The sequence below is a fragment of the Poecile atricapillus genome, chromosome W, assembly GCF_030490865.1.
Source record: "Poecile atricapillus isolate bPoeAtr1 chromosome W, bPoeAtr1.hap1, whole genome shotgun sequence".
Taxonomy (NCBI): Eukaryota; Metazoa; Chordata; class Aves; order Passeriformes; family Paridae; genus Poecile; species Poecile atricapillus.
The window spans coordinates 34,581,524-34,609,089 of NC_081288.1; the positions used below are offsets into that span (position 1 = coordinate 34,581,524).

The window sequence follows — 27,566 nt, forward strand, 5'->3', positions numbered from 1 at the left end:
GCTTATTTCTGTTTTGATTGGGCATGTATTTGGATCTCAGTACCTTCATTACAGACCAAGGAAGTATTTGCCTTTTTCTCTCTATAGACAGAAAGACGAAAAACTTCAGTATTGATCCTGGATGTGTGCTATGGAATTTTACAAGAAGTGGCAAAGGAAATCTCTTCTTGCCAGTAGACACGTCCTAAAGACTGCTAAGTGCAGGACCCTCTGGAGATCCTCATAGTCTCTGATTCTGATTTAACAGGAAGATTTCTTTCAAAATAGAGAAGTTTTAAAAAGTTTTATCCTTTCTTCCAATTAAATCTCCTGCATCTTTTACAGAACTAGAATGCTGCCTGATGGATTATTATCAGTAAATGTTTATTCAGATGCTTTTTTACACAAGTTCCAGAGGCAACATTCGTGTATAATTACCTGTCTCTTGGTAACTTAACTTCCCAGTACTTGGGAACTACACAAACTGGCTGTCATCCAGGACAAGTTTAGGATGCATGGAAATTGCCTGAATCCCTGATTGTCAAGTGAGATTAAAGAGTGGACAAAATTTATTATGGATCAGATAACGCTTTTAAAGAACAAGAGCTTATATTTTTAAAACTGCCAAATATTTTGCAATGGTATCCTTATAGAGATTGAAAATATGTTAATTTACACATTAAAAAGACCTTTTTGTAGTTTACTGAATGTAATTGCAAAATACCTGAATTGCATTGATTTGCAAGGCAAACTGTGTGTCAATTTACACTTCTTGCTTATCACATTCATCTTGGTTTCAGCTGAAACACACAAACCAACGTCAGCCGGAGTTTGGGTGCTCCATACCAAGTGCAACAGCAGCACGTTGGCTGGAGCAGCCAGTTGCATCTGTCAAGAAGAGCTGCAAGGGGTAGAGGATAATAGCATTTGGCCTGAGGTTGTATGAAATGAAGTTGGCATAAGTGAAGTCTTAAGCAGATTCCCAGTTTTCCCAAGGTCTGGATGGTGGGAAAGAATAGTGTGACTCATCATTTTCTCAGCACTTTTAGGACTATGTATCTTAAATTTGTCTGATTCAGGAAATAGGTGTGCATAACTTGGCAGAACTAGAGAATGGCTTCTCCTTCCAGCTGAAAAAGAAAAATATTGGAGAAAAATGGTTGCTCTGCATTAGCACTTAAGAGTTTTGGGACTACCTTTTATCCATTGACCTGAATAGAATTATTTCCAGTTCATGACGAGTGTACCGTAAAAGGGAACTGGCCTATAAACATCTGAATACAGCAATTGGCTTTGTTTTTGCACATATGGCTGGTGGAGTCCAGCAAGTGCCACTTTAACATTCTGCCACCAAATGAACAGTTAGATGAAAACTCCTGTTCTTGTCATTCTAGGAGTCCCCTGTGGATACACAAGTGAGTGCAGAGGTGTGGGGGAAGAGATTCTAGGTGTGGGAAAGTCACAGAAGGGCAAATATAGTGTTGTCACAAAAAGATCAAGCAGCTGTGAAAGCAGGTTGCCTGATTAACTAATTTGAATGTAGGTAGCAATGGCACCTCTTCCTGCTCATATTTGTAGTATGAAATTACTAATTTCCTTCCCCTTAACCCCTTGAAATACCCTCATATTATGTATTTTAGATATATGCAAAACTGAGTACAAAATATACTGTGTTTTGTAAATAACCAAATATATGTTCAAATATTTTGTGTCCAAAACAATCTAAAACTTTCTCAGAAAAAGAGTGATTAGTATTTCTATAGTCTGTGTTTAAATCAAAGTGCAGAAAATTATACTCTCTGTTGCTTACTTTTATAATCATACTCCTTACTACACACCATTGTTAAAAAAAAATGAAGACTGGTATCAGTCACTAGAAAAATATGCATCTGGATTTTGTAATCATAACAAAGCATGGAGGGCGTGATCCAGAGATTTTTAGGTGTCTCACCCCTGCAGAGTGACTCACTGAGCTGGAGTTAGGCATTTTGTTCATTGGACTGCCAAAAGGTTGTTCAAGAAAACCCACGTGTTGACTGCGAAGCTTCTCTGAAGTTAGGGTGCCCAGATGGAAGAGCATGTGTGAGACAAGGATACACACATTCTGATGCCTGTTCAGTGAACATGTCTATTTTTCTACATATTGTCTTGACAATGTGAAGTGCATGAATGTTGTGAAAAATAAGGGTCAGGATACCAGTGTACCCCTCATTTGCTCCTCTTAGCCTAGAAGCCAAAATAGACTGGAAATCAGCTCCAGTTGTAGATGTGGCACTTCTGGTAGATTTCTGGTAGATTCTGGTAGATTTGCCAGTGCTGGGTTTATGGTTGGACTTACTGATCTCAGAGGTCTTTTCCAACCTAAATGGTTGTATGATTCCATGAAAATTACAAGGTAGATATAGCAGAGGAACACAGCGCAACTCCCGTGAGTTGGAATTCCCTTGGTTACAGGAAATGTAAGCCAGATGTGTCACTTAGAGAGCACCCTAGTTGGTAGGCTGTTGTATCTGGTGAGACTAGTGCCAGTTTTGATGGACAGGGGATGTACACTAAACTTAACTGTGCGTTATTCAGAGTTAACGCTGTGCTTCCTTCAGCTACTCTGATGTAATTTCCTGGGTGCTTGAGAGTGTGCAGGGGACATTGCCAGTTCCAAATGTGCTTGCCAAGTACTTCACTGTTTCCAGAAAGAAGTAGTTGTGAGTGGGTGACTTCTTTTTAGACACTTAACTCACTTTTTGGGGGGCTTGAGCAGTGTTTACCATTTAAACAGTATTTAGGTATAGCCATGTGGGGTATTCAAGTTAGCACGGCCATTTGCATGTGTAAAGGTGTCACTGAAAACCATGAAAATGGCAGTTGGAATACATTCTGTATAAATTCTCTTTCATTTAAAGATTTTTCTATTCTGCCAGTTAATTTCTTAATTGGTTTAAGACAGATCTTCCATGACTTTAATTATTTAATTTCTATCACAGCTAAAAAACCAAACAGACATTGGAAAGAGTTACTGTGCTTCTATGCATCTGGATGCTGTGTGGTTTAAAAAAAAAATTAAAAAAGCCAAGAAATATATTTTCTTGCTATTTATGTGTTCTCTAAACCTTTGTATAATAGGCTTTTTGGGTCTAAGTATGAACATTAAGTTAGCTGTCCATGACTGACCAACAAATATTGTCTGTGGCAGAAGTTCACAAGCCATGTCTCAGCAAAGCAGCATGTGAACACTGTCTGAAGGGCCAATATTGGAAGATGCTCCTACTCCAACATTAACAGAAGTGAAAAAAAAACTTGGGAAGCCTGGCCCAGGGTGAATATTGTTCCATATTGTCAGCTAACCTACTTCAGGTGTGGCTTGGTAGTGGTTAGTTGGATGATTTGCTCAGGAAACTGGGCTGAAAAATTCCATGGCTAATATGATTTGAATACAAGAAATTTTAAAATGGAGAACCCATTCATCTGTGTAGCTACTACCTCTCCCTGTGCTTAATGTTTTCTTGTGGTTTGTTATTTGCCTTTTTTTTTGATGACTTCTTCCTACTTGTGATTAGAATTGTTACCAGGACAAACTAGATGTTTGGAAATGTCCAGACTTTCCAAAGTTTGTTTTATAAAGCAATGTGGTATTCCCCTAGCTGCTTTCCACTTAAGGAATTGGCTGAACATTAACGTGATTATCTTTCATAGCATACATAGTGAAAGAGATGCTAAACTACTCACTCAGCAGCCTTTGTCAACACTTCAGATTGTAAACGAAGAACATAAATAAAAAGGATGTTGATTTACTACTGAAAGGATGGTCTTCAACACATTGGATCACTAGCTAAGCTTCTAAAATGCTGTTTACTGAAATTCTAGATTATGGTTTACAAGCAATAGTGCAAATCATTTGCAGAATAAACAAATGTGCACACTTGAAATCTTTAGTTTATCCTTTTGAGTCTAATCGCTATTTTTTTCCCCTTGCTCAAATTTAAATATTCATTATTTAAGACATTTCAGAATCTAAAGACAATTGAATGATTTTTGAGCTGAAAATAGGAAGAGGCGCTTTGGTGTACAGGTCTGCCTCCTGTCTCTATATGTCTTCAGTTTGATGCTAGTAGATGATGTGTGATTAAATTCTGAGGCCAGCTTTGAAAAATCCCATGTTAACTTAGGGGTAATTAAATATGGAAATCTGTTGTGAGTGCTGTGTAGGTAACTTTTATTTATGCTTAGTAAAGTATAAAATGGGCATCTCTATTTATAAAGCTATTGTTTAAGGTTCCCTTTTGTTCTGTCCTTGATTTAATTCAGTCTAGTCAAGTTTTGCTCAAACAGCAGGTTTGGTCATTAGTAAATAACACAAGAATAGTTCAACTCTTTGATCTGTACAGTCCTTACATATAATGCGCCTGAAGGCATGCGTAATATAAATATTTTGTAAGTGCAAATAATTAAAAGATTTTGTATAATAGGCATGTTGAAACTAGCAGTATTTTGAAGATTTTTCAGTTCCTTTTGGATGACACAGGGAGAAAATAATAAAGAAAAACCTCAAATACTCTCAGAATTTAAAAATCATTTGGTTTTAATAGCAGTTATAAAATTATTCAAAATCCCATTATTTACATAAGAGAGAAAGTATTCTTATTTATTTACATAATAATAAAATGTATAGTGATTTTAAGCTTCATGTATGGGCTGTCTTTATGTTCAGAAGTACAAAAATTTACAAGGTGCTTTGAAGTTCTGGTTTTATTTGTGTGAGTGTGCTAATGTGTTTATTAATATTACTTAGTTGATCTGCTGAAAAATAGTTAAATTCTAATTAAAGAATTTTTTAAAATTCTAGTTAAAGAATTTTGTTATGTTTTTGATTATTAGACTGTTAGGTTGAACATCATCCTACAACCATGACAGTTCAGTGAACAAATTTCATCTTTACATACTAATCAATGCTGCGGAATCCAATAAAGAAATTGCCAGTTCCTAGTGTGAGCTCCATCTCCAATGAACATGTCAGGGAAAGATCCCTGCCAGTGTCACTGCTAATGCACTGTTTTACTCCAAAGGTTGAACTACTGAGTTTTTGTTCTTGAAAGCAGTATAGTTATTTCATTTTGGAGCTAGTTGTCATTAACTTCTTGCCTTTTTTACAGCAATTTCTTTCCAAAAATTGTGAATGAGGTAGTAGACGGCTAGCTTGAGGCCACCTTTTGTTTCTTCTGTGATTCTGGAGCTTATGTAGGAAGGGGAGACTTTTCTCTTGCTCACTTAAAACCAGTTCTTAAATATCTTTGAGCTCTAATACACTTCAAGGAGCTCTCAAAGGTTCCTTCTGAAACTAACAGCATCTTTGCATTTCCCCAGAGCTCAAATTGTTCATATATATATATATATATATAACTGCAAAGCTTTGTGTAGCATAAAATACAGAAATTTTGTAAGATGAACTATTCATTATTCTCAATCCTTCACATTGGTAAATATGCTCAGTAATTATTTGTACAAATATTAAAATAAAAGTATTTCTAAGTGCTGGTTTTGTTGAAGCAAGAGACATTCTCAAAAGACATCTTGCATATTGTAAATTCACTTTGCTTAGAATACTTTTGATTTCTTTCTCTGTGGTGTCTGAGAGTACAGTTTAGGGAAAGGCAAGTGCAGGCTCCACTGAAATCTGCAGTCCTGGCTTATCTCATCTTTGACAGAGCATTTCAACTGTGTCAGTTACTTGGATCAGAAAGCTGAAGAATTCTACAGGAAAACAAAGATGGAGGTTGTCTGCCTGGTACAACTGACTAAACCATCAGTGCCAGTGCAAGAGGTAGGGAGAGGAAGCTAGATTGTCTTTTTTACCAGCAGCCCACACTGATGTTACCTAAATATGTCAGGAAGCTGTATTCTAAGAAAGCAAACGACCAGTTTTACTTGCAGGATAGATACAAGATTTAAGAGATAAAAGATACAAGAAAGAGATTACTCTTGTCATTTAACAGCTCTTTTAGGTAAAGTGCCTGGCACTGGTCTGTCAAGTTTATGAAACTCCTGAACAATCTTTATTATCATTCTTTCTTAGGCCCTCCAGATTACTATAATGATAGTTCATCTTTTTAATCCGTGATTTTTCTCTTGTTTTCCTGGAGAATTGTGTCGCTGTTGGTTCACTTCCTTTAGTCTTACGTGAAAGGTTGGAGAGCATATGAAGGCAAGGGTGGAGGCTGGAGTTCTCTACCTGTCACACAGAACATAAGGAGCTGAGCTGTATCTTAGTTTGCGCAAAAGCAAATTCTGATCTCAGTCCTGCCCTTATGGAGGCTTAGGAGCCTGCACAGGCAAATTCCATACTTGCCATAAATGTACACCATCATCGGCTTTTGCTGACAGCTTCAGTCAGCTGGCACAAGAAGCTTCACAACCCGAGGCAACTTTTGATTATCCATAACTTAAATGCTTTAGCATTCTGGAAATAAAGATCTACAGCTTAAACTTGGCACAGGGCTCTGTGGGAAACCAGTGAAGCACAAGGAACAACAGAAGGCGAGGAAGTTCAGGCAGTGTAGCCAAGGAGACACCCAGGTGCATCGCAGCTAGTTAGTTATCTGGTGCTTTTCTGTGTGAGTCTCACAAGGCTGTGTGAATACATTGCATTGCTGTTTCCAAAAGGATTTAGGAGGGGAATGTAGTGCCAAAGCCAAGCTGGCACTTCTGAGAGGCCAGAGCACATCACTTGGAGAAGATGTACTGTACTGCTGCTTGAGATGTCAGTATTTGGGCAGAGTCCAGTTGTGGGTTTGCTTGCAGTTTAAGTACTCAAATGAAATGGCTGTGATTATTAACTTTCTCCTTTTGTCTTGATGTAATCTGGTATAATTTTGTTCCTTATCATTTATCACATTACAACCGCAGATCTATCAGGTGAATGACAAGTGTGTAATTAACTTTATTTTGATGATAAAGAATATTGCAAAGTTTGTGTCTTCCTCTTCTTTGGTATCCGTAAACTTTGCAAAAACCCAGCTAAGTGTGATCCTGTGCAAGTAACCTGATGGCTCGGTACTAAGCTTTCCATTAATACTCTAAAGATATTTGCTTCCAGAAAAGATCAATTAAGTGCATTTTCATGAATTCCTTCCATTAAGATGATATTGTAATAGTACAAGTATGCCTTCATGAAGGATAAAGAGTATTGTTGCTTCTAGACTTCACATATGAAAAACATTACCACAATCTCTTGTTACTTCATATTTGGCGATTGCTCACTTGGGGTTTCTTGTTTCTTTTTCCTTTTTTCTTTTTTACTAAACAGACTTGGATTATCACTTGCTTTTGTCTTCAACTACTCCTACTTAATCCTCTTGTCAAAGCCCAGAGTTCCTGCGGGAATCCAGTCACAGATGATGTGAATGACATTGCAAAACTGGTAAGTACCTTTTATTGTACATTATTCTGTATGTTCAAAATAGTCAGTGTTTAGGGGCTCTTACATTTCTAGGCAAAGTTAGTAAATATGTATTAGAACTAGGAGAATATTAAAAGAAAATCCATCAACATCTGTCACTTGAACCAAACCTTTTCTTCCAGTGTTAATTGAAGAGATTACCTTGACCAAAATGGAGTGTACATACATATGTAGTTTCCTGACTCCAAAATTCAATAAAAATTGTCAAAAATATTTATTTCCTTAAACATTCTTTCGGAGCAGACTGTTCCCCATGCAGATGAAAGATTATTGTCTTTGTGTTACTGACTTGCTCCATAGCAGACTGCCAGCAAACACAGCTGAGTTGAAGCAGAAGTATTTACTGCGGGTATATGAAAGATAAGTGTCATATATAAAAATAGCGTGATAGCAAACATCACTGTAGCAATCAAAGCAATAACAATTGAACAGGTTTTGCAATCTTTGGGTGTGAGTGGGTTACATGGATTATATGTTTCTCTACTTGCTGTACCCAGAAGTTTAAGTCTGAAGGACTCACAGCTTCATATAAAAACTAAATTCATTTAAGGAAGTTGTAACTGTTACTTAATTGACCACTGCATCGACCTGAAAAACTGCATCTGCTTGTAAAGTCAATTGTTTTTTTAGCTCCACTGAAGCTAATAATTAGGCTATTTTGCAGTAGCGCAGGATATAACACTGAAGTTTTTAAGAAATAATATGTACTGAGCACTTAACAAGCATATCTTCATCAGCATATTGAATCTAGCTGAAAATTGTAGCTTTATTGTGGGAAAACAGTTGCAACATCCGTGTTATTATTATCATACACTTAAATTGGAGCCCCTAGCATTTGCTGCCTGTGCAGTCTTCTTGTTTTCTTTGGTCCTTTTTATATACATTGGCACATAGTATAAATCTCTAGGGGTACTCTAGTCCTACTTAAATGTTTAGTGCTTCAAATCTCTTTAGGCAGAATTTTGAACTATTGGCATATTTATTCCAGTTAATATTTCATCTCTTGGAAGAGTATTAAGCTTTGATGTAAAACTGTGTAAAGCATGCAAGAACAACAGAATTCCTGTGAGGGCTGGTGAAATTGTGTAGTGCAGAGATAGTAACAACTTTTTGTCAATTATGTGTCCCGAGGACAAATGCTTTAACTTTCCCTTTAGTAACAATTTAAACATCAAGATCGTAGAAATATAGATTACAAAAAAAAAAAAAAAAAAATGTGCAAACACCTTGAATAATCACACTGTCCAGGTTACACTGTTCTTCTGCTACTGCCAAGCGTGAGTGGAGTTGGGCACTTCTTTGGACACTCCTCCATTCGGATGCTGTATGGTCATTCTCCTGACTTGGACCCATGTCTTTCAGATCACCCCACGAATGCAAAATTGAGGTCAAGTTACCAAGTAAATTCAGAGATACTTTGGGTTGGAGAAATAGCAGAGTGATCAGAAAGTGCAAAGCCCTGGACACATAGGTTCTCTCTGTTTTGAGTTGCATGAGTTCTGAGAATGTTTTGAGGAAAGTCTATCTCACTATTTTTTCTGTGTTAATATTTGCAGAAATAATTTCAATCAAACCATTTGAGAATTAAAAGAATAAGATAAAATTAAGCTTAGTGCCCTCAATTTAGTAGAAGAACTCTTTGTTTCGATTAATATGATTATATTGCATGTTGATCGTTCTCTTTTGCTACAACGTGGCAACTAGACATTGAGAACAAAATTTTAAAAATACATAATAAGTACTTCTAAAGCAAATCCTCGTTAGCTGACAGTGTGAATATGAGAAGGGAGAAGCCTACAAAGGATACTGACTGATGATAGTACTTTGTAGCAAATACGGGTTTTTTATGCTCTGTGAACTACATCCCTAGCACATATAAAAAGCACTCCAACATGATATTACTTAAAAATATGGTTAAGAAGACCCTAGAACTCTTGCAAATTGAAGCAAAAAATTTGTACCATTTCTGCTTTTTGAAACACAATATACTCATTTAATTAAAGAAGGATATTCTGATGATGTATATCTTTCATCCCTCAGCCACTCTTCATATGACTCCCTCTCTAGACCCCTCCCCAGCTTTGCTGCCTTTCTCTGCTGTTCCTCTTGTAGTCAGGGGCTCAGAACTGGACAAAAGACTTGAACTGTGGCCTGACAAGTGTCAAGTACAGGGAGACAATCACTTTCCTGGTCTTGCTGGCCACAGTATTGCTCATACAGGCCAGGATGCCGATGGCCTTCTTGGCCACCTGGGCACATGTTGGACCATGTTCAGCAAGCTCTCCAGCAGCACCCTGAGGTCCTTTTCCTCCAGGCCACCACTGTTCCCCTAGCCTGTAGCACAGGGCAGAGTTCTTGTGAGAAGTGCAGCACCTGGCACTTTGCTTTACTGAACCTCAGTCAACTGGTGCCAGTCGACCGATCAAGCCTGTCCAGCTCCCCCTGCAGAGCCTTCCCACTTTCCAGCAGATCAGCTCTAACACAGAACTTAGTGACTGAGAGTGTTCTTGGTTGCCGTGCCCAGATCATCAATAAAGATAATAAACTGATACTGGCTGACCCCAATAGTGAACCCTGGGGAACACTAATTACCACCTGGTTCTGGCACCATTCACCATCAGTCTCTGGGCCCAGACATTCAGACAGTTTTTATGCAGTGAAAGATGTACTTGTCCAAAGCATGAGCTGCCAGCTTCTCCAGTAGAATGCTGTGGGAGACAGTATCAAGGGCTTTACTGAAATCCTGGTAGACAACACCTGCAGCCTTTCCCTTTGTCTGGAGATCCTATTGGCCTTTAAGTAAAAGTTTTATTTCTTCACTGATCCAAAGAATCTGTGCCTGTAGAACATAGGGTCTTTAATAAATATGCTCCCCTTTCACACTGAGAACAAATTGTAGCCCAGAGGATTTCACAGAACTGTTACATGTACAGTTATTGCTCATAGTTATTATGATGTTATCCACAAACTCTGTCACATTTGGACACAGTGATATAATAGTTGTTCCTAAATGCTTTATTCTCATGACATTCTCAAAGACTGGCATGTTCTTTAACCCTTTTTGTCCACATTTATGAGTATAGTCCCATCTCTGTGTGCACTAAACTATCTGTTCAGCAGTAGTGCACAAATACCATCACTTACCTTAGGATATTGGCCTCTCTTCCTCCTGTCTCATCACAAATTATCAGGCATAACTAGTCTAGAGCCTAGTTTGGCATGAATCCTTCTTGGAGGCAGAGTAGGATGTCTTTCATCTCTCCAAAATGTTAGCCTTTCCTGGGCCATTTCTCACTGTAAAGTTACACTACTATCTCTCCCCACTCTTCAAAGTTCACTTTTAAAACCTTCATTATCTTTCTTGTCATAATAGAAGAAAAAAATGTCTGTAATTCTCTGGAAAAACAAGTGCATTTTTCTTCCAAATTCTTGGTGGATAAAACTCTAGTCTATGAAAAACCTTTTTCTAGCTTCAGCTTCTGTAGTTTTGCTCTTCTGTCTGTTCACATGCTGCTCTGACCCTTTATCATCTACTTATTTCCTTCAAGCTGTTCCTCCTTTTTTTTCCACTATCAATGGCAAGCTTCTTGGGTTTATCTTCAAAGGTACTATTAACACTGCCTGTGTTGTCATAACACATGCTGAGTTTGCCCTCAGCTTCTCCTCATTATTTCCATGGTATCTGTTACACTGTTTGTGGCCACAGGAAAGATGCTCCTTGATGAACTCCAGGCAGATTCCCATCCTCTTCCTATCTCATGCTAAAAATCCTTTGCAGTATGAATCTATATCCCTCATTTGGCTTTTTCTCCAGTGTGTTTCCCCACACACACACACAATTCTACTGCAGTGAATCTACAGCTTGCTAAACAGTGCCACAATTCCCTACCTCGTCTTTGTTTATTTGGTATTGGGATTGCTTCAAGTACTGTAAACCCTCTACATCGCTTGTAGAGAACTCCTGAGCATGACTGTGGCTGTGTTCTGCTCAATTTTATTGTGCTATAGGGGTATGAGAACATGCCTCAGTCAAGACCCTCAGTGAATATAGATGTGAGATGTCTACTAAGCCTAAGCTACTGGAGGATAAGTAGGGCATGCTGTGCAGTGCCTGAAAGTGTGGGTTATTTGCCTAATCAACTTTGTTTTGAGTAATAAACTAAAGACAGATGTGTGGCACGACTTGTTTTCAGTGGTCTTAATCTGGATTTTTTCATGAGCATCATTCTAGACTCACACCAGAAGAAAGAATTGGAAAGAAAGAAGTAAATTCATTAGTTTTCTGAACATTAATCAATGTAAGACCAAACCAGACTGGTATGTCTTCATAAAAAAGTGACTTGTGTATTCTGTAAGATTAAGTTTATTCACATCTAGCTAATATAATTTTGTCATATGAAGAATATAGCCTAAGTAAAATGATCTTAAGAAGCAAAGAACAATTGAATAGTAATTTTTGAGAACTTTAAAAGGGCATAATTTCATACCTATAGAGAATTAAAGTATCTAGAGATTATTCATGCTGCACTACTCATCACATGACCTCCTGCCTCTTTTGTAATGAAGATGTCTGGAGGGAAGCACATTACTTGATGAGCAAATGTTCCGTATTATGAAACTGTAATTGCAGCACCTGTCAATAATGTCTGTCCCCATTGTTCTTTTCAGCACAGTAAGTCAACAGAAAGCTGCATCGCTATAATTGTGCATTTGATTTTGCATAAGAATTAGGAATCAGTTTCATATATGTTTGTTAAATATGAACATCAAAACCTACATATAAATAGAATTTTCATTGAGCTGTGCAGTATGTGCAGAATATACCTACATATTTTTATTTTGTCCATTATCAAAATATGAGATACTTCTTCTATGAACTACTTATCTAAAGCAATTTTCTTCTTTTAAATGTTGGAAGCCCAAACAATAATCAGGATTTACTGACCAGTTCCTTGTTTGAAACATGCTGTCAAATACTTTGCTTTCACATTGCATCTTTGCTGTAAATATGTACTTTACACTCTCTGCCACATTTGATTTTTATTTTTAAATGGATCTAACTCTCCTGAGTGAAGGGGTTATAAAAAATTATCCAGAGTTGTTATGCTGCAAATAATCTGCCACTATGACTGTAAAAAGTGTGAACGGAAATCGTTAGCATGTTGTCTTAAGCCAAATGATGAAGATTTTATTAACTGCTTCATTAGCAGATGAGATGGAGTAGATTGCAGAGATGGAGAACAGACAGTGGAAGCTCCTTCAGGAAAACAAAAGCCAGAGAAGCTGTGACAAAGAGCTAGAGAGGAACTTTTGACCAGGGCACATTGTGCTAGGACAAGGGGGAATGTCTTTAAACTGAAGGAGGAGAAATTTAGGCAAAAGCAAGAAATTCTTTACTGTGAGGGTGGTGAGGCACTGGAGCAGGTTGCCCAGAGAAGTGGTGAGTGGCCTTTCCCTGGAAAAGGGTGAGGACCAAGTTGAATGGGGCTCTGAGCAACCTGATGTAGCAGAAGATATCCCTGTCCATGGCAGAGGTTTGGAATCAGATGACCTGTAAGGTCCCTTCCAACCCAAACCATTCTATTATTCCATGAAAAGAACAGGAAAAGGGAAACAAATAGACAGAAATTTAGGGTTGAAATAATATCTAAAAGGAAAGTATGTTTTTTCCCATCATATGCTTCAAAGTAAAAAAGAAAACACTGAAAATGCAAAATTATATATTTTACTTTATTAACATACTTTATTTTTTTATATGTGTATGAAAAATATCTGTGCTTGTCTCCTTACAATTTTCATAACAATCAAACAAAATAAAGGGAATTTTCAGGAGCAGTAGCACTCGTTTCAAAGCATGACTGCAGATAGGTCATCTCTCATGTCTGCTGTTGGGATGAAAGAGTAGTTTATGGAACCCAAATCACTTTTACATCCTTTTTTCATCTCCCCATCTATGTGATCCTGAGCATTTTTTAAAACATGTTTGGGTTATGCAATGTTAACAGTGCTGTATTAAATATTCAGACTTCTCTATGTTAAAAGTAATCTTACATTCCCCAGTTTGAGATTTTGTTACAGCTGGGAATATAGCACTTACTGTTGGTTTTATATGGATTTAAAGACGTAAGTCTAGATTCCCTGCTCTTCAACTTTTCTCAGCCTGTTAGGATATCTGAAATCACACACAGCCACTAAATCAGAGAAACTTCAGTTACATTTTAATTGCAATTCACTGCTTTTGGTTCTACATATTCCTTTGCAAGATTATCAGTTGACATTCTCTATATCAATCAAAACTTCTGTTTTAACCAAGGTAAATCATGCAGGAAGGTGTTTTGTGCCCCCCAACTTTGTCACTGTACTCATGGAGTTGATTAGAGGAACTAATGAAAAAGCCATCCAGGACTCAGGTATTTTGAAAGGTCAGTTCTTTTCCAAACACCCTTGCTCAGGCAGGTCAGAGCTGCCTTGTCATCTGCTCCTTGTTGGAAGCCACAGCAGTCAGGCACTCTGCACAGAGCGGGTGTGCAGAGTCCATTCATTCCTTTCAGGATCATTTCAGCAGATGAAATTTGAGTGGTTGGTTTTGGCTCAGTCTTGGTGGTTAGTGTTCAACAAAATTTCAAGATACATTTCAGCAAAGCAAGAGAGTACAAAATGCAGACCTAGTATAGACATATCCTTCACTCTTACATCAGGGGCTTTACCCTATTTTCTGTGTGTGAGTTGGGAAGTCCAAGTGAGACACAAATGTAACTTCATCACTTTGAGATCCATCATTTACCAGCACTGCATCTGACATGTGGACTTCAGTCAACAAAACTTTAACAAGTTTTGTCTTGAGGCAGTGCATGTATTTTGACACCCTCCTCCCAGTGATCTTCATTTTTAGTAGTAAATTCAAAAATATCTTATCTGATTCACAGTCTGTCAAGGAGAGAAATATCTGAGGCTGAGCTGTATGTTCCAGCTCTGATTGAGAAGGTGTAAGAGCTCTTGGGCACTTAATTTTTTTTTAACTGTGCGTGAAAAGTGCTTGAAGTGCTCTGATGCCAGGAAAGTAGATCGTATACATAATGCATATCAATTCTTGTAGTGTTCATTGATATGGAACAAATTTAATCTTCCAGTGACCTTTCTTATAGAACAGTGGTTTTGCTGCCATTGCTAAGTGTGGAATCCCTCTAGAGTGAGTAAGGGAAACTTTTCACATAGAGTAGCATCTTCGCTATCTATGCTGCTTGAAGTGCTGCTAATCCTACCTCTCTAGGCATGCAAAGGAAGATAGAAAAAAAAGTTGAATACTTATTGGTATGCCACGATGCTGTGATGTTTTAAAGAAAGGAATAATAAAAAATTTACATAAGGATTTAGAACAAATCTGATGTTCTAAAGAAATTACAAGTATATTGAAATATTTTTCAGTATTTATAGCATCTTGAGTCAAAATGCCAGATAAATAGAAATTAATATTGAGAATTTTTGTGGCACTTCTGCTTTAGGAATGTGTAGGTATAAAAATAAAAGAAGAATAAAAGAAGAAACAAAATTGATTTGTGTGAGAGAATTTTTAATGATCGTTTATATATCATTTATATAGTAACTGTTCTAAAGTAGGAGAAAGATGGATGTGTCTTAGCCCACATAAATTAAAAAATGTTTGGAATTCACTTGTGTTTGGCTGCATATAAGAATTACCTTTGATCATTTCTAGAACCATAATGTTTTTAAATAACTGGTTTAATTTTTAATTGAAACAAAATTTTAGTTAAGAAACAAAACACTATGTTTTGCAAAACAAAATACTACCTAAAAACTGCTCAGGGGAAAAAGAAATCCCTGTGCTGGTTGCTATAGCAGCAGAATCAAAAGCAGCCATAACAGAATGATCTTTAACCCAAAGCAGAAATGCTTTTGCACCAAAGGAGCTACATCTGTGCATATTGTTTTTGACTATGTGGATTTCAAACCAGGATGAGAATATCAATTGATGCTTTCATTGATAGAAAATAGGTTTACTGTATCATTAAGCATCATATCACAGCTAAATATTTTGGAAAAATACTTCAAAAGGCTGTGGATTTGTGGCAGTCCAGTGACTGTTGGACTGTTCATCTCCCAATTCAGCACATTCCCCAGATGTTCAACCATGTCTCACAGTAGTGTTGGATTGCATCCGTTGCAGATGGTGTAGTATAATCCAGTGGGAACCCTTCTTCCACTCCTTTCCTTTGCTGCAGCACACTTCATGCTCACCCACATCTGCAAAGCTGTAGCCTGTATGTGGAAGCTCTCCTTTGCCCCAGGACACTGCTAAGATATATTGATATTGCTCATCATTAGTAAGAAGCACAACTCCAAAGCTGAAGTTGTGCTCAAGTGTTTTTCTGACCTGGTACATAACTAAGCACAAGACAGGCAAATATTTAGGTTCAGATGCGTGTTGAAGTTGGATGTTACTTGAAGGAAAAAGGGCTAAATACTTCTGGGTCCTCTACTGTCTATGGTAGATGTTGTCATGTAAACACTTCAAGGCATTAAAGGACGAAAGGGCAGTGGAGTTTCTGCAGTAATAAAAGTCAGATTACTTCTTCTCTACTCATTGTTCACTTTAATTCTGCTGGGAAGCAGTAGCATTGAACATGATCAGATCAGATCTGAGCATGTTACAGAGCTGTGGAAAGATGGTTCACTCCTGGGCAAATAAGTGTCAATGGCAGTTCCACAGGAAAGTGAGTGTGTAAGTAACCATTTTTGCCTGAACCGGGTAAATTACTGAAAATTTGTGTTGAATATTTGCTAGATTTTGTTGAATACAGTAATGGAAATAAAGTCTTACTTTGTGTAGTAAGTAATAACATTTTTATTATCTGTTTATTGTAGGTTGGAAATCTCCCAAATGATTATCTGATAACCCTTAAATATGTCCCGAAGATGGATAGTCTGGTATGTACAACCACTTCAAGTTAATCCCAATAAAATACCCCACTGTAACCAGTGATGGCAGTAACATTTTGTACCTAGTCCTATATCTTGGCAAGTTACTGTTAAATAATGTTTATTTCACTTTTCATATGGTTCCCAAGTATTTATTCAAAAGAAATGTAGAGAGATTCCTGCAGTCCCTTAAAACATTTTAATTGCAGGAATTCTAGAAAAAAGTTTCTTCATATTAAATTTTTTAACTTTTTTTTCTGGAAAAAGTAAAATTTTTAATGTGCTATTATTTCGTCAGTATTATTTAATTGTATCAATTGAAAAATATTGTTTTCTTAAAGAAATAGGTTCTCTGTAATTGTATTTTGGAACTTACTGTAGAAGTCCTTCTTGTTTCAGCCAATGGAAATGCCATTAGAGCACAACAAATTTAAACAAAAATAGTAAAGAGAACAACAAATTTACCATAGTAAAGATTACCTCAAATTCAGCAAATGTTAGCATCAGTAACTAAACAAACCAGTAGGATTTCAAACATGCTTTGTGTAATTCTTTCTATATAATCCCATATTTAATACATAGGGATACTTTCAAATAAACATTATTTATATACTTTAAAATTTTATAACATTTTTATTTAAAACTCATATTATTTTATTGCTTAATCTACTAAATATTTTTTTGTTTTTCCTCAATTTAACAAAAGAAAATTTGAAATTATGTACTGAAAAGCTGGTTGTTGCGTACATTGCAATAAAAAGGAGAAAAGGGAAGAAGGTGAAAGTAAAAATTATGCTGAATACTGTGTTGTTTTAAGGCAAGGAAAAAAGTAAGAACATTATGATTTTGTCAGTTAAACTGAACAATATTGTGCCTGTATTAGAATTAATCATTGTATGCATACATCAGTAGCTGAAAATTATCTGCTAGATGTAAGAAGCTATTTTTGTGTCTGTACAAAGTTTTCACTGTAAAAATCCAATTTGTATGTGATACACATATAAAAACGCATCCTACCCTACAACAAAGTGGCAAATATAGCAACATTCCCTATTGCTATTGGAAAATGATGCCAAAAGCAACATTCAGTCCTGAATAACAAGAAGATGGCAGGAGGAAGAGGCTGCAGGATAGTGAAGGGCCCTGAGTTGTGAGGTTATGAAGGGTTATGTCAGACGTAGAAGTGTTTTTAAGAGTTTTGCTGGAAGCTTGAGGCTTTTACTAAAACTTAGAGTACTTTGGAAAACCCAGTTTAAAGTTGTTTCTTTAGGCAGGAAAACTCTGCAGAACAAATGCTATGGAAGTGAGGTACTAGATCCTTTATAAATAAATATAATGGAAATTTTTCCATTTCTTATAATAGCCAATATTTAGAGAAAAAGGAAGCAAGACTGGCTGCCACTGTCCCCTGACTGCTGGGCTTTTTGAAATTCACTTATCTTCGTGTCTGGTGTGATGATATTCACATCTGTGGAGGACAGCTGTAGCCTGAGTGCTGTTCCCCCAGCTTCCAGCCCATTAGCTGTTGGGCTGGATTGAGGCTGTTTCCTCCACTGCTCTCCTGGGGTGTGGGCAGATGAAGAAGGCCAGGGAACCTGCTTGAGCAATGAGTCCTGGTTGTTCTCACTCTTGCCTCTCTCCATGGTTCAGTTTTGATTGCCAGTGTGCAGGTTCTTTTCCATTCTATGTCATCTCGGTGCATCATATCCAGAGAGTTAGATCTAGTCTACATTTACAACAAGCAGCCAAGAAATAAAAAGGAAGAAGTCGAGAGCTGAGATTTTCATGTTCCCTTTGCACACCACTTTCAGTCACGGTAATGGCAGGTGCAGCTCTTGGCCACGTGCCTTCACAGGAGGAAGTATTCAGCAGTATTCAGATTCCACTTTGCCAAATTCCTCTGGGAATTTCAGGTTGTGTTATGCATACCACAGCAAGGCTTGCTGAATAAGTAGGCTTTGCTTTGGTCCATGCAAGCTGGGAAATCCATGGCTTTGCCTAAAGTAAATGCCCTTTGCTCAACTCTGAAGGGTTTGAAATGGTGCTCTGCAATTTTTTCAATAGATTACAATCTTCAGTGCGTGCTTAATAAAGTGGGAAGTGTACCCAAGGTAGCAAGTCCCAAATGTAGATAACTAAAGGTAGGAAGGCAGGGTGAATGCAAATCAGTGTAGTGCATGTAACAGGAACAGACTGACCCATCCATTAAACAGAAGGGTTATTGCATTATGTACTAGCTTAAGGCAACTGAATGGCTTAAAAAGTCTTGTATAGAGTGAACTGTGTAGTTGAACCTGAAGGTTAAAAGAGCTGACAGCAAAGGGTTGAATTCAGAGGAAGAGATAACATTCAAACTTATACATAGATGTAGAAAGTAAAAGCCAAATGAGACGTACGAGGGAAATCCCGTTTGCAGTTGGCCTAAAATGTAAATCTTGGTCAAAGTTTACACAAAATATCAGAGTTAAACCTCAATTTCTCCTTACAAATGTCATATTTTTCAATTAGAGCAGTTTTATCCTCATGTTTGGTAGGTATTGACACAGCAAGTGCTTGCACAGCTTGACATTTCTGAAAAGAGAACTTAGAGCTTTTGTGAAATACAGCTTTGTAGGTCAGAACAGTTCAGTTAGAGGAGACTCCCACACGCATGCTAAACCGCAGGAGCAACAAAATAGACTCCCTGCTGGAATTGCCAAATGCTCACTGGGAGAAGCAGCAAGCTTATGCTAGTCCCTGCCAGAGGAGAATGCTCACCCACAAAACCTCAAAGGAAAAGGTTTTGGAGGTTTCCAGTTCAGGGAAGCACAGTAGTTCTGGGTCAGTGTTCCTACTCAAAAGCAGAGGAAAGAAAAATGCGTTGCCGGTCTCATGGGTGTGGTGGGACATGGCACAACATACACTGCTTGAACGGAATATGTTTCTTTCTCTGATTTATTTGTTTCTGCCTCCCCCCTCAACTTGTCCTGGAAGGAAAAAAGTGAAGCAGACTCAAGCCAAATAAGCCAAATGCTATCCATTTTTCTTTCTGTTTCCTTCTTTTTTAAGTCATTGTTGAGGTAATTGCAAAAGGTTATATCACTGACTTGCCACAGGTTATCATTTTGTGAGAGTTGTACACAGAAGTGGAAATTCAGGTGGAGCTGAATAATGTATTTACATTTGGTTCTCTAAGCCTGGAAGCCTAATAGTCAGATTAGTCTTCAAAAATGTGAAGTGTATTTTTTCCTGTCAGAAACATTTACACATCAAAGCAGAACAACACCTGTGGATTTTTTTTTAATTTTTTAATAAAGAATCTTTAAGGATTTAATAAAGAAAATGTAGGTTTGTTGAAGAAATTGAGTAAAATGAGATTAAGCCTCGAAGTCTGTACATTCCCAAACGTTTGCTGTGTATTTCAGAAGGTGGATTCAGTGGGTGCTGCCTATCCGCTGGGCAGCAATTGGAAACTGATTTAGTGATACTTCAGGCTTGTTGGGCCAAGATCTTTGTATCTGGAAGACTCTAATGAGACATTTTCAATATTGGAAAAATAATGTCATATATGGAATAAATTCTCATAACCTTTGCCATTAAAAATTTATCTTTTATTGGGAAGGTACAAGTTGCAGTTCTGACTAATGAGTTACCTGTACTTTTGCTGATCATACTGAATTAGGGATTTTCCTGGGCTGGGTGACTTTTTTCTCTATTTGACTACTGTTATATATATATCTAAGTAAAAGAAGTTAATGACTTCCTCTAAGACAGCAAGATGAATTACCAGGTTTCAGTCATGTGAGCAGCTGTACAAACTTTGCCCACAAACTAATTGCATAGGTGTTAGTGTACAGTGGCAGGCCGTGCAGAACACTTTTGTTATCAAAGACTCAGGAAGAAGAAAGCTTTTTAGATCCAGAAACTGTTCCCAGTGATGGCATTTAGTGAAAAAGCTGAAGAGAAGAAATTAACCCATCTAACTAGTTTAAAGGTGGATAAAAGCACACAGGGATTTCATGCAAAATTTTTATGGAAACCCTCCTGATAAGAAATTTAAATTAAGGATCTTTGGGGTTAACTGTGTCATGTAAGGTAACAACAGTAAATGAAAACTGATATTTAAAGAATTGTTAAGGCAGTAAGAATTGATAAGAAAATAAGTAGCTTAATGAAAGCATGGACTATGGTTCATAGTAACATATTCCAGGGCTCAAATGCTCAATACAATCACACTTGGCATTTATTGAGAATTTAATCAAGGGATGGTTTTGACAACCATAAATATGTCAGTATCAGTGAAAACAGAAATATTATCAAAAGGACTGAAAAGGAAACTGGCCACAGTAAAAAAGAATTGTACTTTATACTTTTGAGATAGTTTAAATTGGAAAAAACAGTCTAATTTACTTTTGCACATTGAGATGTTTAACCAGTTTTTACAAATGTCTGATATTTAATTTACATCAATTTTTCTTTTTATCCCCTGTCAGCCTAATCACTGTTGGTTGCATTTGATGGTGCCTGAATTTTCAAGGAGTCTACATAATCTTCTCCAGAAATTTTCAGATATTCCAGATATGTCGGATGTTTTAAGCAACTATTCAATCATCAACAATCTCACAAGGATAATTAATGATCTTATGGCATGCCTTGCTTTTGATAAAAACAAGGTAATCTTATACAGAGTTTCAGCTTTTGAACTGGATATTTATCTTTTTACTTTCTGTTGCACAATATTCAGTAATAGTTTAGAAATATCCAAGGCTTTATTAGATTTGTTTTCATTTCTATTACCATGCATATGAAGTACTGCTTTGTTTAGAAATGCACTGTTTCAAAGAAAAATGGCTTACAAGGAATTACAGTATCTACAGTGACCTGTATGCAGTTATTTAAAGTCAGAAATGCAGCAGTCTTCTTTAAGATCATTCATTCATTCTGGTCTTTTTAAAACCAGCAGAAATCTTCCTTGTGTATTTTGCTAGTGATCTTAATGTAAATTTAAAGATGATGTAGTTGAAGTTGTTAATATACCCTTAGTATGTATCACAGTGTGTGAAGCTCTGAAAGCTACTCCATGGTTTAATTAACTCTTTTATACAAAGGCACAGCAAAGACCAGAGGATATTGGTCCATTTCCTTGTGTTTCTGGATTCTGATAGCAGCTGGAAGGATTCTCGCTCAAGAGATGTCTGATTCTCTGTGCAGGCAAGGAAGAGGGGAATAAATTAATTTTCTAGTGTGTTATCCAGATCTGACCAGTAATTAAATCAGTACCAGTAATTAAAAATAAATTCTGTAGTTGAAAGTTTTGTCCCACTGAATAAAACAGGTAAAATCCACTATGTTCTTTATAGCAAGTATTTTATCTTCATCTACACTTATTTTTATTAGCTAAGTCCTTAGCTGTTGTAATTGCACCTTTTCAACACCCAGAATGAATCAAATGAGCTAAAACACTCAGGTGCATTTAGAGTGAAATAACCTTGGAAGCTCACCATGTATTTGCATTGCATTGTGAGTATTTAGATATTCCCTACTTTTCCATTTCAAACTGAATTATCCCCAGTCTTCAGTGTATATATATTTTTTATTCTTTTCTATTTCAGTCCTGATGATTCAAAGCACTCATCTGGGATGTGGTTGGGGAAGAGGAATTTTATTTTGTATAATGGAAAAGTAAATATCCTGTAATTCAGCAAAAGAGCTAGCTATTGATTTCCTTAGAGAATAATGATCTTAAGTCTAGTACTCTCAGCATCAAACATAAAATAACTTTGGAGCCAAAACCAGGAGGTTTTCCATAGGACATACTTAGACCATGTTCTAACCACTGTCCTCCTTCTTGGGAGTACAGAGTAACCCCAGGCCAAACTTGACTTGCTGACATAAAAAAAAAAGAAGAAAACCATCAATCAACATGGATCTGAACCAAGTTGTTTAGTCTGGCATAACAAACCTGTCTGTTAGACCTCAGAGTGACTGGGCTTCCTTGTTTATAGTGGCTCTTATTTTTAGGTGCGTTATCAGGGATCTCAGCCTGTTTCTGAGCAGTGGTGTATCCCAGCTATTGTATTCTCTTCCCCATTCTCTTAATGACAATACCAGTGATTGTTGTGTTCAAGACTTCAGATTAAAAGACTCATGTGAAACTTTCCAAAGTAATGTGAAACCAAGGGTGTTTTTGTTAATGAGGAGAATTTTAAAGGTCTCTTGGTTTTCAGTATAGGATGGGAAACTGTCTTTCATTCCTTAGCAATTTTGCAACACTGTATTAATAATTCATTTCTATTTGCAAAGCTAATTTGAAATCCTTGGATCAGAAGGCTTGTATGTTTTATGAAGATTTTATACAGCTAATCTGGTTGTCTGCAGGTTAAAAATTTAAACGATTTTGTATCATCTTTGGATATTTTTATCATTTGTTGAGGCGTCGAAATGAGCATCTCCCTTGACCTTCTTTCAAGCAGAATTCTATATTTTACTCTAGGATTTTGTAAAAGAAAATGGTCACCTTTATGAAGAAGGTCACTTCATTCCTGAGGACTTTTTTAGGCACTTTAATAGTACCATTGAGGTCTACAAAGAATCTGCAGACAGATTGGATAAGAATGACTGCATTCTGCCTTCAACAGTAGGAACACCGGAAAATGGTAAGAGGGGTGTCTTTTTGGGGAGCAGAATCTAGGCAGATAGAAATGTGTGATTTTCCTTGGATTTCAGGGATGCTAAGGATCTGATACCATGCCTCCATGCCACCTTTTTACTGCAAATTAAAGTAACTACTGACACTGAAGGTTATGTTTCTGTTCTGGTGCCATCACTCATAGATACATCATTTCTCAGCATAATCAAAATAACCTTGCATTATGCTGCTCTGTTTCTATTCATCCAAGATATATCCTGAATTGTCTTTTTTACATTGTTCTTCTTATCTTCTCTTAATGCTTTAGTTTTATAAAGCAGTAAAAGAGCCTAAGATTGCACAGCTGAAAGGAGAGGAAGTTAAGACAAGCTGTAAATTGCAGCAGCCTCTAGTCACGTTCAATTTCATCTCACTTTTCCTGAACAGGGCAATGTTTGCTTCATTAAAAGATGTTAACGAGCTCAGGTCAAGCTCCTGCAGCTCTTCCTTATTCTTCCAGTAAATGGAGGGTTTATATTACCTTTTCTTTTACTCTCTCTAGTGACAGATACTAGCTTTTTAATTAGGGCAATGTGTCCAGTTGTAGAGTTACATCAGTAGTAATAGAAGCAGATCAGTGCCATAACCTAAGAACTTGTAAGCAGCAGCTGCTTTTCCAGATTAGCTATTCAGCAGCAGCTCAGCATGTAGACACTTTTGCCTCTTAATAAAACTTCCTTTTTTGGCTTAATCCACTTTATGAACCGTCCTGCAGCCAGCTTTTAAAACAGCCCTATAGCCACATCACAGTAGTCCAGTACCCACGATCTTATATAGAGGGAACTGTATTTTAAGTTTCATAATTCTGACACATTCATTTTCTATTTAGATTCCAGAGTCGCTGTCACAAAAACATTTTTGTTTCCTCCTGTTGCTGCCAGCTCTCTTAGGAATGACAGCATTGGCAGTAGCACTAACAGTAACAGTAAGTACAAGTGATTGAATATATGTCTCCGTTTTGTTCTGGTAGCTGGTTGTGAGAGCTCAGAGGAAAAGAATGTCATTAATTGTGCAAATTAATGGGAAGTTACATGTTCCTGATGGTGTACCATGTGTTTCTCAGCTGTCATACTGAAATGCAATGAACTTATCTAATCAAAATGTAGAGATGCTATCGAGTTACAATTATGTGACAGCTCTCTACAACTTGGAGAGGGCAGGCCTCTTCGTTTTGGCTGTCATGAGGTCTCACTAGTCATATGGCCTCAGAAAATTTGGCCAGACACCTCATTTTAACTCTCAGAAAATGAAGTTGCTCCAAGTGAACAGAATAGCTATCCTAAATAGGATGAGGGTTCCCACGTGAACAAAGAGGATACCTGTACCTTGCATCCCAAGCTTTGCACCAGCCCTGAGGACAGTCCCTGGGTTTGTTTGCTGTAGTTGCAGTAGGACCACCTCCACAGCCAGCACGCTTTCGCTTGGGGTCAATGACAAAGGCACAACCCTTCTGGCAGGCTGTAATCTTCTCTCTGGCATACTCATGTCCATCTTTCTTATCTGTCTTGGTCACTGCGCTACATGACCACTCCCTGATAAGAGTACAGAACGGTGGCTGTCAGAGCCTCAACATTACCTCACACGAGGTCAGAAAGGGTACAGGAATCTGAAGTGGAAGGAAACAGTGAAGTTTCAGGGCTTTTAGTGACATCATGTACAACAAGGTGAACACTATCTGGAGCTTCCCATGTGAACAAGAGGGGATTTTCCTTAGAGGCTCCTGAAATGGTGATCAAAGTTTAACCTTGTTGCTTCCTTGTTCCTGTTTCCCAGACACGTCAAGATGACAATGTGCATCTAGCTCTCTTTACAATTTCCCCTTTCACTTCACAAACATCTGTGTTATCTGAATGTGCAATGATGAAGTATGTGACTGGTATTCCCTGTGCTTAAGGAAACGTGCAGAGGGGCAGCCTGATGTAGTCTAGAGGGCACAATGGTAGCTCCTGATGGTGACACAGTTGCTACTAGGCCTGAGTTTTTTCTCATGCTCCTTCTCTTTGGAACGTATAATCTAGTTACCCTCTGGGCTTTTAGCACCATACATGCTACCTTGTAGTTGGCTAACAACTGCTATCAAATTTGAATCCCTTCTTGATTGCTTTCTAATTAAGAGTAGGTCTTAAGTCATCATAGCCCAGAACCCTCAGAAGGAATTAAAAAACCCCCTCCACTCCTGGCTGCCAGGCTGAGTCTCTGGAAAAGAGAAGACAGTGCTGTAGATTCTTTGCCAGGAAGTCACAGAGATATCTGCAAATAACCTGATGAGCCCAGGGCCAACTCTGAGGCACTAGGAAGGGGTTAAAGAATGCATACCTGTCTCTATCTCTCAGGTCTGAACATGTGATAATTTTTTGCTGTCATTGCTAGAGGAAAAATATTCAGTCACAGCCTGAAGCAATGGTAATGAATCAAGAAGCCAAAAGAGAGACAGATTACAGGAGCAGTTCAGATGAAAGGAGTTTGACCAAGTACAGTAACAGGGGGGTTACTGGAGTGGGCAGTTCACTGGAGTGTGGCACCTACGTCTGTACTGTGGAGGAGAGTGCTGAAGCAGGATCATTAATCTTGTTTTATAATTGGAACTGATAATCAAGTAGGAAAAAAAGCCTAATTAAAATAATTCAGTAAATTGCTTGGCTACCATATGCTGTACAGGTGTGTTTTAACTGATTATCATTCTCTTAAGCAATTTATTGGAAAATTGGATATCAGTTAACAGCCTTATTTAGAAATGACATGAGGTCTGCATGTCTGGCTGCATCTGGGGACAGTTTGAACACATAATCAGATTAAATTACATTAATTTGGATGCTGACTGGTTACATTGTAGTTACTCCTTTGGAGGTTTTTTGCAGGGAGGGAGCTGTGGAATCTTTACTGGCATCACTATTTTATTCCCTGAAATGGCCTTTAGTGCCAATCTTAGTTTTATCTTGACTTTATTGCTGAGGAAATTTTGGTTTTAGCTACTCTTTACCTTCTTTGGAAGGAACAACAGAGAGCAAACCTTAGTACTTCCCATTTGAAGACTCCCCAGCATATCAGTCCCCTGGGTTTAGTACTGTTCCCATAAAAGAACCACTAGTTTCAAATTTCAAAAAGGAAAACCTTGAGAAGAGGGGAAGCCTGAAAAAAAGCATATTCAGACACAAACTACTGTATTTTTTTTTAATTAACCCTTTAATTTTAAACAGTTTTGAGTTATTTTTCAGTTTAATAGTTTCTAGGGCATTTAGAAACATTCAGTGTTTGCAAAAGAACCCCTCTAGATTAATATATTTTGAAACTATTAATGAAGTCTATGTAGTCAGATGACTTGAACTGCCCCAATTCTGAATTTAACTTAGACAAACCTGAAGTGCATAATCTAATAAAATGTGTGAAATATTTATCATAGAAATTGTATGTAAATGAGCTGTTATCGATTTTTATTTTTGCTACTTTTGTTGAGTTAGATTTCATGACTCCATTTTTCTTACACAACAAAAAAATTAAACTACAATGAAAGAATAAAATCTCAACTAAATATACACAAAAAGTCTTAGCCCAGCTAAATGAAAAATAGAACAATTATGCTATTCTAATTGGTTTTTGAATGGTAGTTGTCCTGTTTTTCATTCTTGTAATATTGAATGTAGACTTGTAACATGTTTCCACTTCATCTTTCCCCCATAAAATTCTCAAAAGACCACTGCTACCATCCCAAATTTATTTGGGCTGGTTTGGTTTTTCCTCTATATGATACCTGACTGTAGTCCACTGAAGTTCCAATTAGCTGTTAAAGTTCCAGTCTTGCTCGTATTTCTCTGGACGATTATATCACACATAATCTAGAGAATGTAGATGAGATGGTTCCTATGTAAAGAAGAAGTGTCAGCATAAGAAGTCTTGAGTCCTAATCTCTTCATTCAGTGGTTGAACCCATCAAATGAATTTCATGTTGCTCTGATCAAAGCTTGAACTTACCAGCTGTGACTAAAACTTCTTCAGCTGAATGCCATAACGTTCTTCATAATTTCATGAAGAGTTCAGTGTTGCCTCCTTCCATTTTTGTCTAATTTCCTCATAATAATTTAGCCCTATTATTTAGTACTGAGTAGCTCAAAGAACATGTAAACACAGAGATCTCTTTAACTTTTTTTAGGAAGAAGGTCTCCTTTTTTAATTAAGAAAAAAATACCATAGTTTAATTCAGTAATTGCACAACAATTTGAAAATATTCACTCATGGCTTAATGCAATTGGTGCTGCCTTCTGTGTCTTTGTTCCTCTGTTCCAAATTAATAGCTAATGGAAAACCCTAATGAAAAGGTGAGAGCTGCTCTGAATTTTTACAGATAAGATCTTGTGGTAATTGTGTTGGAACTGAGCAGAAGTAAACTGAAAATTCCTTTGAGATATTTATGGCAAAAAAAAAAAAAAATTAAGCCAGTGCTTTCAATCATAATCACACATGGCTCAAGGTAGGAAGCAGCTCAATAATTTCATTGTGTAACTGAGTGGCTTTTAATGTAAAAATATTTTGTTTACA

The 27,566-nt window shown here is 37.2% G+C and overlaps 1 protein-coding gene across 2 annotated transcripts in view; it reads left to right on the top strand.

The window, feature by feature from the left end:
* The window catches only part of LOC131592267 (kit ligand), a 54,517-nt gene that overhangs the window by 18,279 nt on the left and 8,672 nt on the right, over window positions 1-27,566 (top strand). The window contains exons 2-6 of one of the 2 annotated variants that reach the window (XM_058863671.1): window positions 7,277-7,390; window positions 16,313-16,375; window positions 20,839-21,018; window positions 22,839-23,001; window positions 23,863-23,958. In XM_058863671.1, the coding sequence (XP_058719654.1) occupies window positions 7,277-7,390; window positions 16,313-16,375; window positions 20,839-21,018; window positions 22,839-23,001; window positions 23,863-23,958 (616 nt within the window). The remainder of the gene's footprint in view (window positions 1-7,276; window positions 7,391-16,312; window positions 16,376-20,838; window positions 21,019-22,838; window positions 23,002-23,862; window positions 23,959-27,566) is intronic. The other variant, XM_058863672.1, reaches the window with a different exon arrangement.